We start from the raw sequence: 13,924 nt of genomic DNA, 5'->3' as shown, positions 1-13,924 counted from the left end.
TGCTTTATAAAGAAGTTGCTTAATCCCTAAGAAAATATTAGCCGCCTCTTCGGGATGATTCGGTCATTTTATTATTGCATTGAACAAAGCAGAATAGTAATTGCAGCATGCAAATGTAAAGGTTAAGGATGCTATATTGAACTAGAACCTCATTATATCTGCTTCCAACAACAGCACCACAGCGGTTCACAGGTCATGTGTGAAACTGCAGATCATCCCACATTACTATAGTAGAAACAACCCTTGTACCCTCAGAAAGCAGCCATGGTTTTCTAATCTTGGATAACTCCTTTTTAAACCTTTCCAATTCAGTTTCCCCGCCACCCACACATTCCCCGGCTGTTATTTATTTTGGGTGGGAAAGCGCGTTGTAGATTTCTTGGAATTGCTCAACAGAAACGCATAATAACGACCCGTCATGATGATTTTATTAGCATTTTTTTTAATTTAAATGTGTGTTTCACATCGGGAAAGATAATTTGTAGTAATCTTGTAAATATATGTATATTGATATTGCATTCATTTTATTTAATAGGACTATATTAATTTCCAATTTCCCTAGTGATGCATAGATGGATATCTATGTGTCTATCTCTGTAATACAATGCTATACAAAGGCATCCTATAACTGCACACAATGTGTATAGCACATTTTACTAACATTATGCAGGACAGCTCTGATATCGAAGGCTGTTCTACATATGTATATTACAGTATGCAGGACAGAGCTCTGATGTCGAATCCTGTTCTGCATACTGTAATACTAGTTAGTATTATTTATAGTACCTTTTTGTTTCTGGTGTCTTGCTAATGCAATATATAGTGAGAGGGATTGGAGTTGATCAAAATATTTCCATGCAAATAGTAAGCTATTGCCATTATTTGCAATTTTGCTGAACAGTGCAAACACCTATGAATAAGAATGTCAGTAAATGTACAAAGTAGGAATACCAATACTGCAACATTTACACCTGTGAATATTCTGAAGGGATACATTAACCTGTATTTCTGGTGACGTGATGTGCCACTTACTAATATATATTGTAAGGAATTGGAGTTGATATAAATATTTGCATGCAAATGGTAAGCTATTGGCTTTATTTACAATTTTCCAGAACATTACAAACAGTGATTTAGGAACTTCAGCAGGTCGCTGAGGAGACATGTTGGCTCGTTGCTTTCGCATATGAGCTGCACGTGATTTATGAACTTTAGCAGCTCGCTGAGGAGACCTGTTTGCTTCTAGCTTTTGGATATCAGCTGCACGAGATGTACAAACTTTATCTGGTGGCTGAGGTGAAATCGTGGCTTGTCGCTGTATCATGTAAGCTGCATTAGCTTCATGCCGATGTTTATCCCTCTGTGGTGACAGGTTTGCATGACAGCGACTGTTAGTTTCAACACTGGACAACAGTTCATGATTAGTTGAAGACTGAACTGGTGTTGGCAGCATTAGCACTTGAGATGACATGATATCATGTTCAAGAGACTGTGAAGATAGCTGTGAAGGACTATGCTTCAATGTTGTTGATCAATATGCACTGTGAGCTATGTATGTGTAAATTTGTAAGGTGTGATTTATTGGACACTCCACACAGGTGTGTGCAGCTGTCTCACAACCAGCTACAAATGTCTAGACTGAGTACTGCTGTATCCATAGAAACTGGAGCCACAGAGGTTTGTGGGGGATGTAGTCATTCAGTGCACAAGGATGAAGGACCTGTGTGGTGATGTCACAGTCATGTAATTAGGCTCAGCTGGTTAAGTATCTGTGATGATGTCACAGTCATGTAATTAGGCTCAGCTAGTTAAGTATCTGTGATGATGTCACAGTCATGTAATTAGGCTCAGCTGGTTAAGTATCTGTGATGATGTCACTGTCATGTAATCAGGGGCGGAGCTCTGAGACCATGGAACTGATCACCTGGCAGTGACATCACTGGTCCTGTAAGCACACGGCTGCTGTCCGCCTCTGTAGGTTTTTAATAACCTGAAGGACCTTTGATGACAGCACCGTCAAGTTATCTGGGTGGAGCTTGGAGACCATTTGACTGATCACATGATAGTGACATCATCACAGGTCCGAGGAGCGCACTGTTGCTGTCATGCTCTTTTCCTTATATATGCTTTAGGACCTGTGATGATGTCACTGTCATGTGATCAGCACTCTCACACTCTCGGGCAAGTGGTTGTTAGCATTTTGATATCTATGCAGAACAGCCTCTGACATGGGAGAGCTGTCCTGCATAGTCTTACAAACATGTCTGAGACCTCACCCGACATCACAGCCATGCAGGGAAATCTCAATGTCAGACTATGTCTAACACTGGGTTGGAAGGGGGTTAACATGCCTGGTTTTCTGCTTCAAAAGTGCAAATTAACCTCAACAACCTGCTGACCATGACTATTCCATCCCGTCTCACAAGTGAATGTGCTTTATTCTCTCCTCCATCATCATCTAATGAGGTTTTTGAGTTTCTCGGCATCATGTTATTTAGATGTTTGTGAGGGTAAGACACTGAACGCCTCTAACAGGATTTTTCTTCTTAGTGATTTGGCCTACTTTTAAGCAGAAGATTAACTGCTACAATTACTTTTACATTAGGAAAAAGATCCGGATCCGAGTCGGCTGCATCCCTCTTTAATGTATCAGTGTTACTCATTTAAAAATGGCCACTATAACAGCAGGGACTTTATACAAGTCTGTATACTATTCTTTTGGCTGATAATGGGGGGAATCTTTCATGAGCTATGTGTATAAGTAATCATGAAGTATGAAGTGCCCTTTATAAAGGGAAGTCCTCTAAGATTTCCTGAGTCTTTGTTAGAATTGAATTTGCAGTGATGGAGTCATTTCTGTCAGCTTGTATTTCTCCACTGGTTTCATGTGTTCAGATGCCTTCAAGTATTCTAGAACATAACTACGGTCCTGACCTTTTCATTTCAGCTTTTTTTTTGCACTTTGCATGATGTAGTGGTCCTGAACAGCCTTGAAGGGAATTTATTATCTTTTTCATTCATTTCATCCTCTTGAAATGCAGCTTATAAAAGAGGCACAACACATGCCAACGTGGTTCAATGTATAGTTGGTCACAATGTTAATATGCGAAAACATGCACTTTTCTATTATACATACTGTTTTGATTGGTGCTTGCAAAACACTCCATTACACAGGCCGCAGTTGGATACGCACGCTTGTTTGCGTGATCATCAAGCCATGTGACTACGGACGCAGTCGGCCGACGAACGATCAAACATTTGCTCAGTGGCTGATCGGATCTTTTATATGGGCATTGGCAGCATATCTACCCTTACAAACAGGGATGTGCTGATAATGAATACTATCAACATGGGGGCGACCGACCTAATGGTCCTTTTGCCTTTGCATTAGCAATAATCTGCCGTGTGTAAACAGCAGTAACAAGCGCCCATCGACATGCTATTTTTCTGATTGGCGCTCCTTAAACAGGTGGAGAATCGGCCATTGTAATAGGTCCTTAATGTGAATGCTGAAAACTGCTTCATGAATGTGAATGAAGTAATCTCCTTTTATCCTGCCCTTGCTGGTAAGGGGGTTTCCAGTATCACAAAGTAGGGTCTCCACCCCATCTCCCAAAAACTCTTGTTTATGGGGTGTGACTTATACAGTTTAATTACATGGGTTGCTATACCAGACATAGTTTCTGCGGGAAGCAGGCGCTCCCCTTTATAGTGAATGGGTTCTGTCCGGCGTTGTTCAGTTCCGTCTAGAGAACCTTTTCCTGCTCCCTGAACGCAGATGTGAAGCCACCCTTATTCCGTCCGCTTACTTGACTCTCAAGCAGTGAGACTGAAGTGTATCTTTACATATAATCACAATCTCCTTCACGGAACTACATTACTTGCAGATCGGACCCTCCGAATTGGTGGTGGCAGTAGTGTTGGAGTTTTCTAGCCAGGTCACTACTCTCTTTCAACCTTCACCTAAGGCCGCCTGCACACGGGCGGAAATCCCGCGGCGGGATTTCCCGCGGGATTTCCGCCACTGAAAGTTTGCATAGGAGTGCATTACAATACGCACTCCTATGCAGACGGCCGCGGTTTGGCCGCGCGAAATCTCGCGCGGCAAACAAACCGTGGCATGTCCTATTTTTGTGCGGGGCACGCACTCACCAGGCCGCCGGCTCCGGTCTGCGCATGCGCCGGCTGCAGGCGGCCTAATTGCCTGTATTTGTGTCAGTCCTTGTGCTATCCATGGCTGGTAGTAATATAAATGAATGTATTCCATATATATTTTTTGTCTCTTTGCAGGCGTTATGGATTGTGGTCCAGGTTACGAATGTTTATATTTGCACTAGTGGGTCTATATATAACTATTCCATTCCTTGTGAAGATATGTCCTGCAATACAAACTCAACTCGTCTTCTTGAATTTAGGTGAGTGCTGTTTTTTTGGTTAATAAATGTTTCAAGAATCTGGATAACTGGGCCGTGTTCTCACGCATTGTACTATCAAGGCTGTCGTTATCTGCTGTCAGCTGATAGGCTATCGTTCAGAAGGACTGACTATTAACCTCAATGTGTCAATATAAGGACGTTCGGGCCACTTTCACATGGGCGACAAAATCGTGCGATTTACTCACGATGCGACAGCGTTACAATTAGCATGTATGTGAAGCCCATGCTTTTCAATGGGTTCCTTCACATTAGCGATGTTTTGTATTGCAAGATAAAAAAAAACGCAGCGTGCTCTATACATCCGTGATTGTGAAGTTTTGTAGCCCATGTTTCAATATGGAGCCTTACTTTTGTGTTGCATCGCACAAAATCGCTGTTTTCTTGAGGTGCGATGCAACTTTAACAGTAGAAAGTCCGACTGTTTCCCCTAAAATAAGCCCTAGCTGCATAAGAAAAAAAATACATTACCAAACGGGCGCTGTCCACTCCGCTGCACTTCTCCCGAAGCTCTGGCACACTTGTTTGCAGTCTTCACCTGCCGCTTCCTGGTCAGGGGGTTCATAAAACCCGCTTCCAGGAAGCGCTGGCTCTGATTGGTTCTCGCATTGAATGGCTGTCATTGGTTCATCGAGCACTGCATTGGTTGGTTGAGCCGCGGCGCTCGAGGGCCAATCAGAGTCACTGCTTTCTGGTGGCAGGATTTATGAACCCTCTGACCAGGAAGTGGCAGGTGAAGACTGCAAACAAGTGTGCTGGAGCTTCAGGAGAAGCGCAGCGGTGCGGAGACAGCGCCTGTTAGGTAATGTACTGTATGTTGTGTTTTTTTATTTTTAAATGCAGTTAGGACTTTTTTGGGGGTACAGCTTATATTTCAAGCCCCTCTGAAAATCCTGGCAAAAGAGCGCCACAAAGAAAACACAGCGATAACGCACAGAAATTGCAGGAGCACAACCGAGATATCGCTGCGATTTTCTTGGTTGTGTGGGTTATGTGTAGTGTACAGGGAACACCCAGACTACCAAAGTGGTGGATACCAGAATGTACAGCACACAGATGGACCAAATGTCTTCGATGCAAATTCAAGTTATGTTTGGCATGCTCGAACTTTGCTTTGGGTGTGTACATAAAGGGGAAGGACTGTCATCAAATATTGTTGTTGACATTTAGGGATGATTTAATTGCAGCAGGCAAATCCCTTTTTGTAGACAACACTCCATCAAATGTTCTTCTGCATGATGGTTTCACCACTTATTTTGCACGTATCCCTGTCAGTAAGACGGGATACTACCATTCTTACTCACATTGTCTGCTGAATGCTAGAGTATTATTGGCCATGTTTTCCTTGGTTGTAGTGCAGTATTCTCTCCCCAAACATGTATCCCTTCACCCACATTATGGTTGGCTTATGTCAAAGGGTATCAACTTCTCAAGCCAAGAAGCGGAGACAGCTGATTGTATGCACTTCCTATTTGTTACTACACTAGGATTCGTTCGCCTTTCTGCAGGTTTGGACTGTATGTAGCCTTATGTTGTGCTTTCCTTCTTTCAGTGAGATTTCCATATTTTATTGATCTGAAGAGGCCTCAGGATCAAGGTTTAAATCACACCTGTAATTTGTACCTGCAGCCAGAGGAGGATGTATCTATTGGTGTCTGGTAAGAGGTGCTCTTGCTTCTATTCTGATAGGACAAATGGCCCATTTACACGTAACTATTATCGCTCACAATCCATTCAAACGAACAAATCTGAGCAATAATCGTTACGTGCAATTGCGAAAAAATACTCTATTCGTTCACTTGTCGTTATCACTGACTTTTCAGTCAACGAAAAAACGATCGCTGGCTTCTCATTACGTGTAAACGCTCCCCGCTGAGCACTTCACTTAGAAGGCGACACGCTGAGCGAGAAGCCCGCGATCCAGTGCTAAGTCTTTCAGTTTAAACTCTCTGCTCAAGCACCAACAACCTTAACGGAGACGTCGGCTCTCATGCGGTCATTTAAACGACTGTCAGCCCGTGTAAGTAGGCCAAAGAGGAGGAAAATAGAAATTCCTTGTCATGTCTCTTTTTATCAGAGCGCTCAACTGACAGAGAGCAATTCAATCAATACCGATAAGACTGCTGTATTAGGAAGTTGTTACTTTAGCCCCATTTACATGCAGCGATTATCGCTCAAAATTCATCCAAAAGGCAACTTTTGAGCGATAGCCGTTGCGTGTAAATGCGCGCCCATTGTGCACTTGCCGTGCACTCTTTGTTCATTGCTCACTTCAAGTCACCATAAAAACCTTAGTCCTAATAACAGGGATGGCATGCTGTGTTCTCTGCGGGCGCTGCTGATAGCATTGTATGCAGCCAGCAGCCCACAGCAGAACAAAGCAGATTTATTTAGAGACTAGACCACCCGCTGTTCTCTAAATACATGCAAATGAAGCTAGTTAGCTACTAATGCAAAAGGATCCTCAAAACTGTCTCTTTCTGATGAATTTTGAGGGATCATTTTTACATGTAAGTAGAGCTTTAAGGACAGCAGAAGCAGTAGGTATGGGCAGATGTGAGCTATCAATTATCACTCCTATTACCAAGGTCCGTTTATATCCATCTATTGCTTGTGTACAGTGGAGAGCGTTATGTGATCCTCTCTGTCATGTGATCGGTGCACACAGAGAGGAGGGTAAAGACACCAGACAGGACCTAGTGGACATGGAGGGACTTAAAAAAAAAAAAAGTTGCTTGTTAAAATGTGAGCAAAATGTTTTTAATGGAAGGGTCTCTTTTAGCAACTTTTCTAGCATTAAGATAGAAATAATGGCTGCCTGTTTAAAAGTACAGCTATAGCGCTGAGTGCGGGTATGTTGGGGAACAAGGGTTTCTCTGTCTTTAAGAAGTTTTACTGACAATCATGTATCTCCAATCAGGCAAAGTAATTGCACTAAGTTCCTTGACCTCTTAAAGGGGTTGCTCAGAATTTTCTCAATTCCATTTCCCTGGTATGTTTTTGGAGCAGAGACATGGAATTAATAGTTTCCTTTTTTTCCTCTGACAGCATTCTATTATTTTGAAAACGCGCGGACATCAACATCAGTTTGCTTCCATTCTGTTTTTTTTTTTTTGTCAAGCGGAACAAATAATGCCGCCTGCAGCACTATTTATTCCAGAAAAAAACAAAAACCCGTAACAGAGTGGAACCAAACTGATTGCATTGTAGGTTTTTTTTGGAAAACCCATTGAAACCAATGGCGGAAAGGGGGGAAAAAAACGGAAAGATTTAATTCCAGTTTTCAATTCCAAAAACAGAGCAGAGAGAAGGAACTGAAACAAAGTCCTGCCGCAGATGTGGAGGAGCCATGGCTTTAGCGGGGGTGCTAATGTGCACAGTTTGAAATCGCTGAGTGCAGTGATTGGCCGGGCCTGTCATGTGGATATACATGATGTTACCACGGCAGAGAAGGTAAACAAAGACTGGCCGGGACCTCCAGATTTCATTAAAGTCTTTTTTATTTTATAACACTTACTACAGTTAATTTTTAAAGGGAACCTGTCATCACATTTAGGCTCCATAAACTACGTTATGAGGCTCAAGGGTGATGGAACTGGGAATCCAGGGAGCCGTGTCATTGCTCGCTTGCCCTGCACATATACAGTAACCGGGTGTCTTTGTCCCATTGTATATTTTTGCTGCAGGCAGAAAGTAAACCTGCCTGAGACTCTGTTTGCATTAGCACTGTAAGCTACAGAATGCAATTAGACAGTGAACCGATAAACTGAGGCCGCATCATTGTGACACTCCAACAACATACTATTGCTTAGGTCAGCTTCACACCCGCGTAAGCCTGTTTATGTGCACTTCTGCACAGCGTGTGTACGTGATGGGTGTTAACACTTTTGCACATGCCTATGCATGCCTTACTGTATTTTTTGCGTGTACATGCTTTGTATATTTGCACGTGCAAAGAAACGGGCAAGCATGCTCCCATTGATCTCAATGGGCAATTAAATTAGATTACGTGCTATGTTTGTGCGCAGAACGTACGAAAATACTGCGTATTGTTTTGCGTGAACAAAATGAACATGCAAAATACATTTGTGAACTAAGCCATTAAAATCAATGAGTTCTATTCACTGCTTATTGTGCACACAAATTTTACACGCGCAATACGCTGTGTAATACGTTCATCTGAATCCGGGCGACAGGAAGTGATGAGAAATATATATATATTTTCTGTTAATGTGTATTTGAATGTAATGTGACGCGCTCTTGTGAATCTAGGCACACCATTCCTGCTGTCCTGTGGAAAGATGCTCAGGGAAAAGACCAAGCATGGTATGAAGAAGTGATGTCTACAAACTATCCTGTAATCCTTTACTTACATGGAAACGCAGGCACTCGGTAAGGAGCTCCTTCCTTTTAAACAACTCTTTATTCCTCATTAGTTTCCTATTTTAACCACTTCACGACCACTGGACTATAAATGCTGCAAATAGATGGTGATAGAGTCTCTTTACAGGTGTTGCCTGACTTCAGTCTAAAAATGTTTAACTGCTGGTATGAGTTAAAATACAAAAAAAAAATACACTTGGCTGTCTTCGCTCCATCCCCATCTGCCACCAGAAGTCAGGTGACCGCTGCAGCCAATCGGAGGCCGCAGCAAACTCCTGGGATCATGATGACCAGGATGTGAACACTGATGCCAGGAGTTCAATAGGTGATCTCCGGCGATGGAGGCGTGGTACGGAGCAGTGGGAGCTGGTTAGTTGTGCCCCGGGGTGCGAAGACAGGCGAGTGGTTTTTTTTTTTGGTTGTTTTTTTTTGTCAATTCCTGCCCAGCCGCTAAAAGGGGTTGTGTGGTTTCAATATAAAAACGTTTAAGTAAAATCTGCTTTCAGTTTGAGTTCAGATGACACTCGGCCATTGAAGAATATTCCATTTCTTTGCCTTCAGAAGCTTTTGTGTTTCTTCTGTGTTATGTTTTGGTCATTATCCGTGAAGCGCCATCCTATCATTTCTGCAGCATTTGATGGAATCCGTGCAGAAGTCTTGCTCTATACACTTCAGAATTCATCCTGCTCCATGTATCTGCAGTCACATCAATAAACACCAGTCAGCCAGTTCCATTGGCACCGTACATGCCCAAGCTATATCACAGCTTCCAGCATGTTGGACAGATGATGTGCTATGCTTCATATCACAAGCCCTTCATTTCCTTCCTCTTCTCATCATTTTGATTCAAGTTCATCTTAGTTTCACCTGCCAGATTCTCATTTCAGAACTGGGGGGGCTTTTTAGATGTTTCTAGTTTTATCTGTCTCTTCCATTTTTTTAGGGTTATCAGTGATTTTGCATCCATGAAGACGTATCTTGACTGTAGACTTTGTCAATAATAGGCCCTCTCATTGAGAGTGCTTTTGACTCGACCAGTTTTTTGTGGTTTTTTTAGCAAAGAAAATATTCGGCAGTCATGCACTTCAGTGCTCTTCCAGGCTTTTTGGCATGGTTGAGCTCTGCAGTGCTTTCCTTCATTTTAACCCTTTAACGATCAGATGGCACCCATTAAGGGGCTTGATTCTGCAGCGCGGTCCTCCTGTCCGCTGTCTTCCATGCCAGAGGGAGCTGGTGCTCAGCTGTCGGACAACAACAAGGTACTTGCTCCAACACTGGAAACCAAACAAACCTCAGATGGTGTTCAACCCTTTTACACGCCGCCTTCAGTGTGCGGGGTCCCGATGGGTTTCTATGGTACACGGAGGCTTCAATATAGCCAAGCCTCCGGGTCTGCAAGCTACGTTTGCCTCTGGCTGGGATTCATAGGCTTTCCAATTCACTACTGTACTGATGTATAGTAGTGTATTAGAAGAATGCTAAAAGATGTTGATTATCAAGTCCCCTAGTGGGACAAAAAGATAAAGTATAAAAAAAAGTTATAAAACGTTAAAACCCAACCTTTCTCCATTTACTATGTTAAAAAATCATGTCTTATTGCTGCGTTCATGATGTCCTAGAGAAAAAAAATTGTACATGCAGTGCAGTGCATCCAATGCAGTGCATCTCATTAAAAAAAAAATTACAAAAAACATGGTGAAAATAGCTAATTTTGTATATCTTGCCTCACAAAAACCGGAATAAAAGGTGAAGAAAACCTTGCATGGATCAACAATTGGTACCATTTAAAAAGTGCAACTCATCCCGCAAAAAAACCTCCCACATAACACGATTGACAAAAAAAGAAAAATGTTAGGGGTCTTTGATCACAGCAATGAGCAAAAAATACATTTAAAAAATAAAAAGTGTGAAGTTGCGCAAAAAAAAAAAAATAAACTATATAAATTTTGGTATTGACTAGAGATGAGCGAGCGTACTCGGAAAAGCACTACTCGCTCGAGTAATTTGCTTTATCCGAGTATCGCTGTGCTCGTCCCTGAAGATTCGGGTGCCGGCACGGAGCGGGGAGCTGCAGGGGAGGGCGGGGAGGAACGGAGGTAAGATCTTTCTCTCCCTCTCTCCCGCCCGCTCTCCCCTGCTCCCCGCTGCGACTCACCTGTCAGCCGCAGCAGCACCCGAATCTTCAGCGACGAGCACAGCGATACTCGGATAAAGCAAATTACTCGAGCGAGTAGTGCTTTTCCGAGTACGCTCGCTCATCTCTAGTATTGACCTAATCGACTGGCCTGAAGAATTAATTTAACATATTATTTATACTGTGCGGTTAACGCTGTTAAAAATAAAGCATGCCAGAGTTGCAGACTTTGTTAATCTTGCCTCTAGAAAAAAATTGAATAAAAAGCATTCAAAATGTTGTTTGTTCCCAAAAATTGGATAAATGAAGAAAAGAGCTGATCCTGCAAACAACAAGCCCCCATAGAGCGCCGTCGATGGGAAAATAAAAATGTCTTCGCTTTTTGAATGCGGCGACACAAAAGCAAATCTTTTTTTTTTTGTTAGTGTTTTTCTTTTGTACAAAAAAATAACACATCATAAAAAAACTGTATAAACTTTGTATCGCCGTAATCATGCATACTTGCACAGTGAACACCATAGAAATGGAAAACGACAACAAAAAGATAGTGGCTTTGTTTCATTATGTAAACTGCATTGCTGTCCCAATACTTCTGGATACAACCGTGTATATAATAACATTAATACTTAGCATTTTGTGTTAACGCATTTCTCTCCTTTTTCCCTCAGAGGCGGTGATCACCGAGTACAGCTGTATAAGGTTTGTGATTTTGTATCTTTCGTTGAGCGTTGACCTTGACCTTTCCACCAAACTGAGATCTAGAGCAGCTTCAGTAGTGAAGATGCTGAATAATGAAAATGCTTGCGGTTTGCACCTTTCTTCATGAAACAAGAACTGAGGTCTTTTTGTGTAAGACAATATGACTCACTGGTGCAATGTACAAGCCAAAAGTTAGGTCACTGTCATGATCAAGTTTCTTAAAACTGTGTCAGAGGGCTTCTAGTCTGATGGGATTAGGTAATGTGCTCAGACCTTAGATACCCTTCTCTGGCTAGTCGCTGAGAATAATTTAAATGGATTGGTGACTGGTTCTAATTTGAACCATGATTGCAAAATCTTGCAATATTTCTTTGTGTGTATGCGCTGTGTACGTATATATGGAATAAATACATTAAACCATATTATACGCCATGTCCTTCTGGGATCTGTTGTAAAGAACTTGGTGGCATTGCTCTTTTGGCATGCAGGCTGGATGGTGGAAAATGAGCTGATTCTAGGACTCCGGCTCCTGTGCTGTTAATACCCATATTATTGTCTGATGTGAGTTGGGTTACAGTACTTCTAGTCTGGTTTGGAGGTTTTGTAGGCAAAATTCTTTAGGAATCAGTCCTAAGAGCTCTGTAATATAAAACCTTTTCACCTTTATTGGGGTACCTCTTTTCCCAGTTTTTGAGACTATTTTTAAATCTTTGCAGTCCCTTATTTTGTGCGTTAGAACAAATTAAAAAGTCTTTTTACCCAAACGCTTAAAATTCTAAAAGTCCATTAGATGGGACAAATGTCGGGCAAACGATGCCCTACACTCGTCACTGTGTCCTCGCTCCCGTGCTCCTGCACGGGAGCTAGTAGTGCTGGCTCGCTCACAGAGCAGCCAGCAGGGGGGTGGGGCGGCTGCGAAAGATTTCTCTCCCCTGCCCCTCTCCATTGACATAACACAGCGACTGTTCAGTACTGAACGGACGCTACTTACACTAAAGGAGCAATCAGCTCATTGTCCATGCAGCATAAATAAGAAACAATCAGCTCATCGCTCGTCGTTCAGTGTAAATAGCGCCCGTTCAGTACTGCACAGCCGTTGTGTTATATCAATGAAGAGGGGCAGGGGAACGAGAGGAGAGTAATCTACTTCAGCCTCCTCGCTCATAGCTAACGATACTAGCTTCCATGCAGGTGCTCGGGAGCTAGCATGTGCGGGGGACGAGTGTCGGGCATCTTTTGCCAGACAGTCATCCCATCTCTAAAAGGGCCTTTACATGCATGCAGCAGAGAATGATCTGTAATTCTCCTGCCTGTACCTCTGTCCCAGGGAAGGGATAACTAGGACTTTTGGTTGTTATCACTCCCCTTATCAATCAGAGATCATATTTGCTCTCTGATTGCCACATATAGCAAACCCCACTTTCCCCCAGAAAGGGAGTGAAAAGAGCACATGCTTATGTTCAGACCTCCCTATTCTTTTTAACCCCGTAGATGATGTGGTCATTGTTGACTGCAGCACCTAAGTGGTTTTACAGAAAAAAAAATCCCTTTCACAATTTATTAAACATTGAGAAAAATAAAAAGAAACCCTACTCATAAGTAGTATTTCTGCATCTGTAACAACCCATACTACAAGACATTACACTATTTATCCAGCACAGTAAATTCCACTAAATATTTATAAAAATATGAATATAATTAGATCCTCTCTCTAAATGGTAGCAATAAAAGCCTACAAGTTGTCCAGCAAAGAAAAAAATCCCTGATACATCTCTGTCAACGGAAAATTATAAATATTCTGGTTTTGGAATGTGATGGCAAAAAATAATCTTTTTGTTTAAAAAAAATGCTTCTATTGTACAAAAATAATAAAACCTCTCTAAATTTAGTGTCCTTGTAGTCTCAATGACCCGTAGAATAAAGGTAAAAAATAAATCCCCAAAATACAATGGTGAAATGGCTCTTTGCCCATTGCCATTAATACTATTTATTTAATACATTATATGTACCCAGAATTTGTGTCTATGAAAACTCGAACTCAGCCCATAAAATACAAGGTCTCTTACAGTTACATTGGCCAAAATAATTTATGACTGCCGGAGCACAAAAGAGGAAACTATTTATTAGTTCTCAAGGCTAAATTAGTAATGTCATTAAGGGGTTAAAAATTGACCAAAGGCAACCAAGTTCTGCGCCAAATATATTTACATGAGACCTAAATGGAAAATCTCCAATAAGAAAAAAATGGCTTTTCCGGGACGGTTTTTCACATTTT

At 41.9% G+C, this 13,924-nt stretch overlaps 1 protein-coding gene across 2 annotated transcripts in view; it reads left to right on the top strand.

The window, feature by feature from the left end:
- The window catches only part of ABHD12 (abhydrolase domain containing 12, lysophospholipase), an 83,713-nt gene that overhangs the window by 50,076 nt on the left and 19,713 nt on the right, over positions 1–13,924 (top strand). For both annotated transcript variants that reach the window (XM_066595798.1, XM_066595797.1), the window contains exons 2-5: positions 4,291–4,415; positions 5,986–6,091; positions 8,706–8,825; positions 11,619–11,649. In XM_066595798.1, the coding sequence (XP_066451895.1) occupies positions 4,291–4,415; positions 5,986–6,091; positions 8,706–8,825; positions 11,619–11,649 (382 nt within the window). The remainder of the gene's footprint in view (positions 1–4,290; positions 4,416–5,985; positions 6,092–8,705; positions 8,826–11,618; positions 11,650–13,924) is intronic.

The sequence above is a fragment of the Eleutherodactylus coqui genome, chromosome 3 (assembly GCF_035609145.1).
Source record: "Eleutherodactylus coqui strain aEleCoq1 chromosome 3, aEleCoq1.hap1, whole genome shotgun sequence".
NCBI classification, from domain to species: Eukaryota; Metazoa; Chordata; class Amphibia; order Anura; family Eleutherodactylidae; genus Eleutherodactylus; species Eleutherodactylus coqui.
This window is presented reverse-complemented; position numbering and strand designations above follow the sequence as displayed.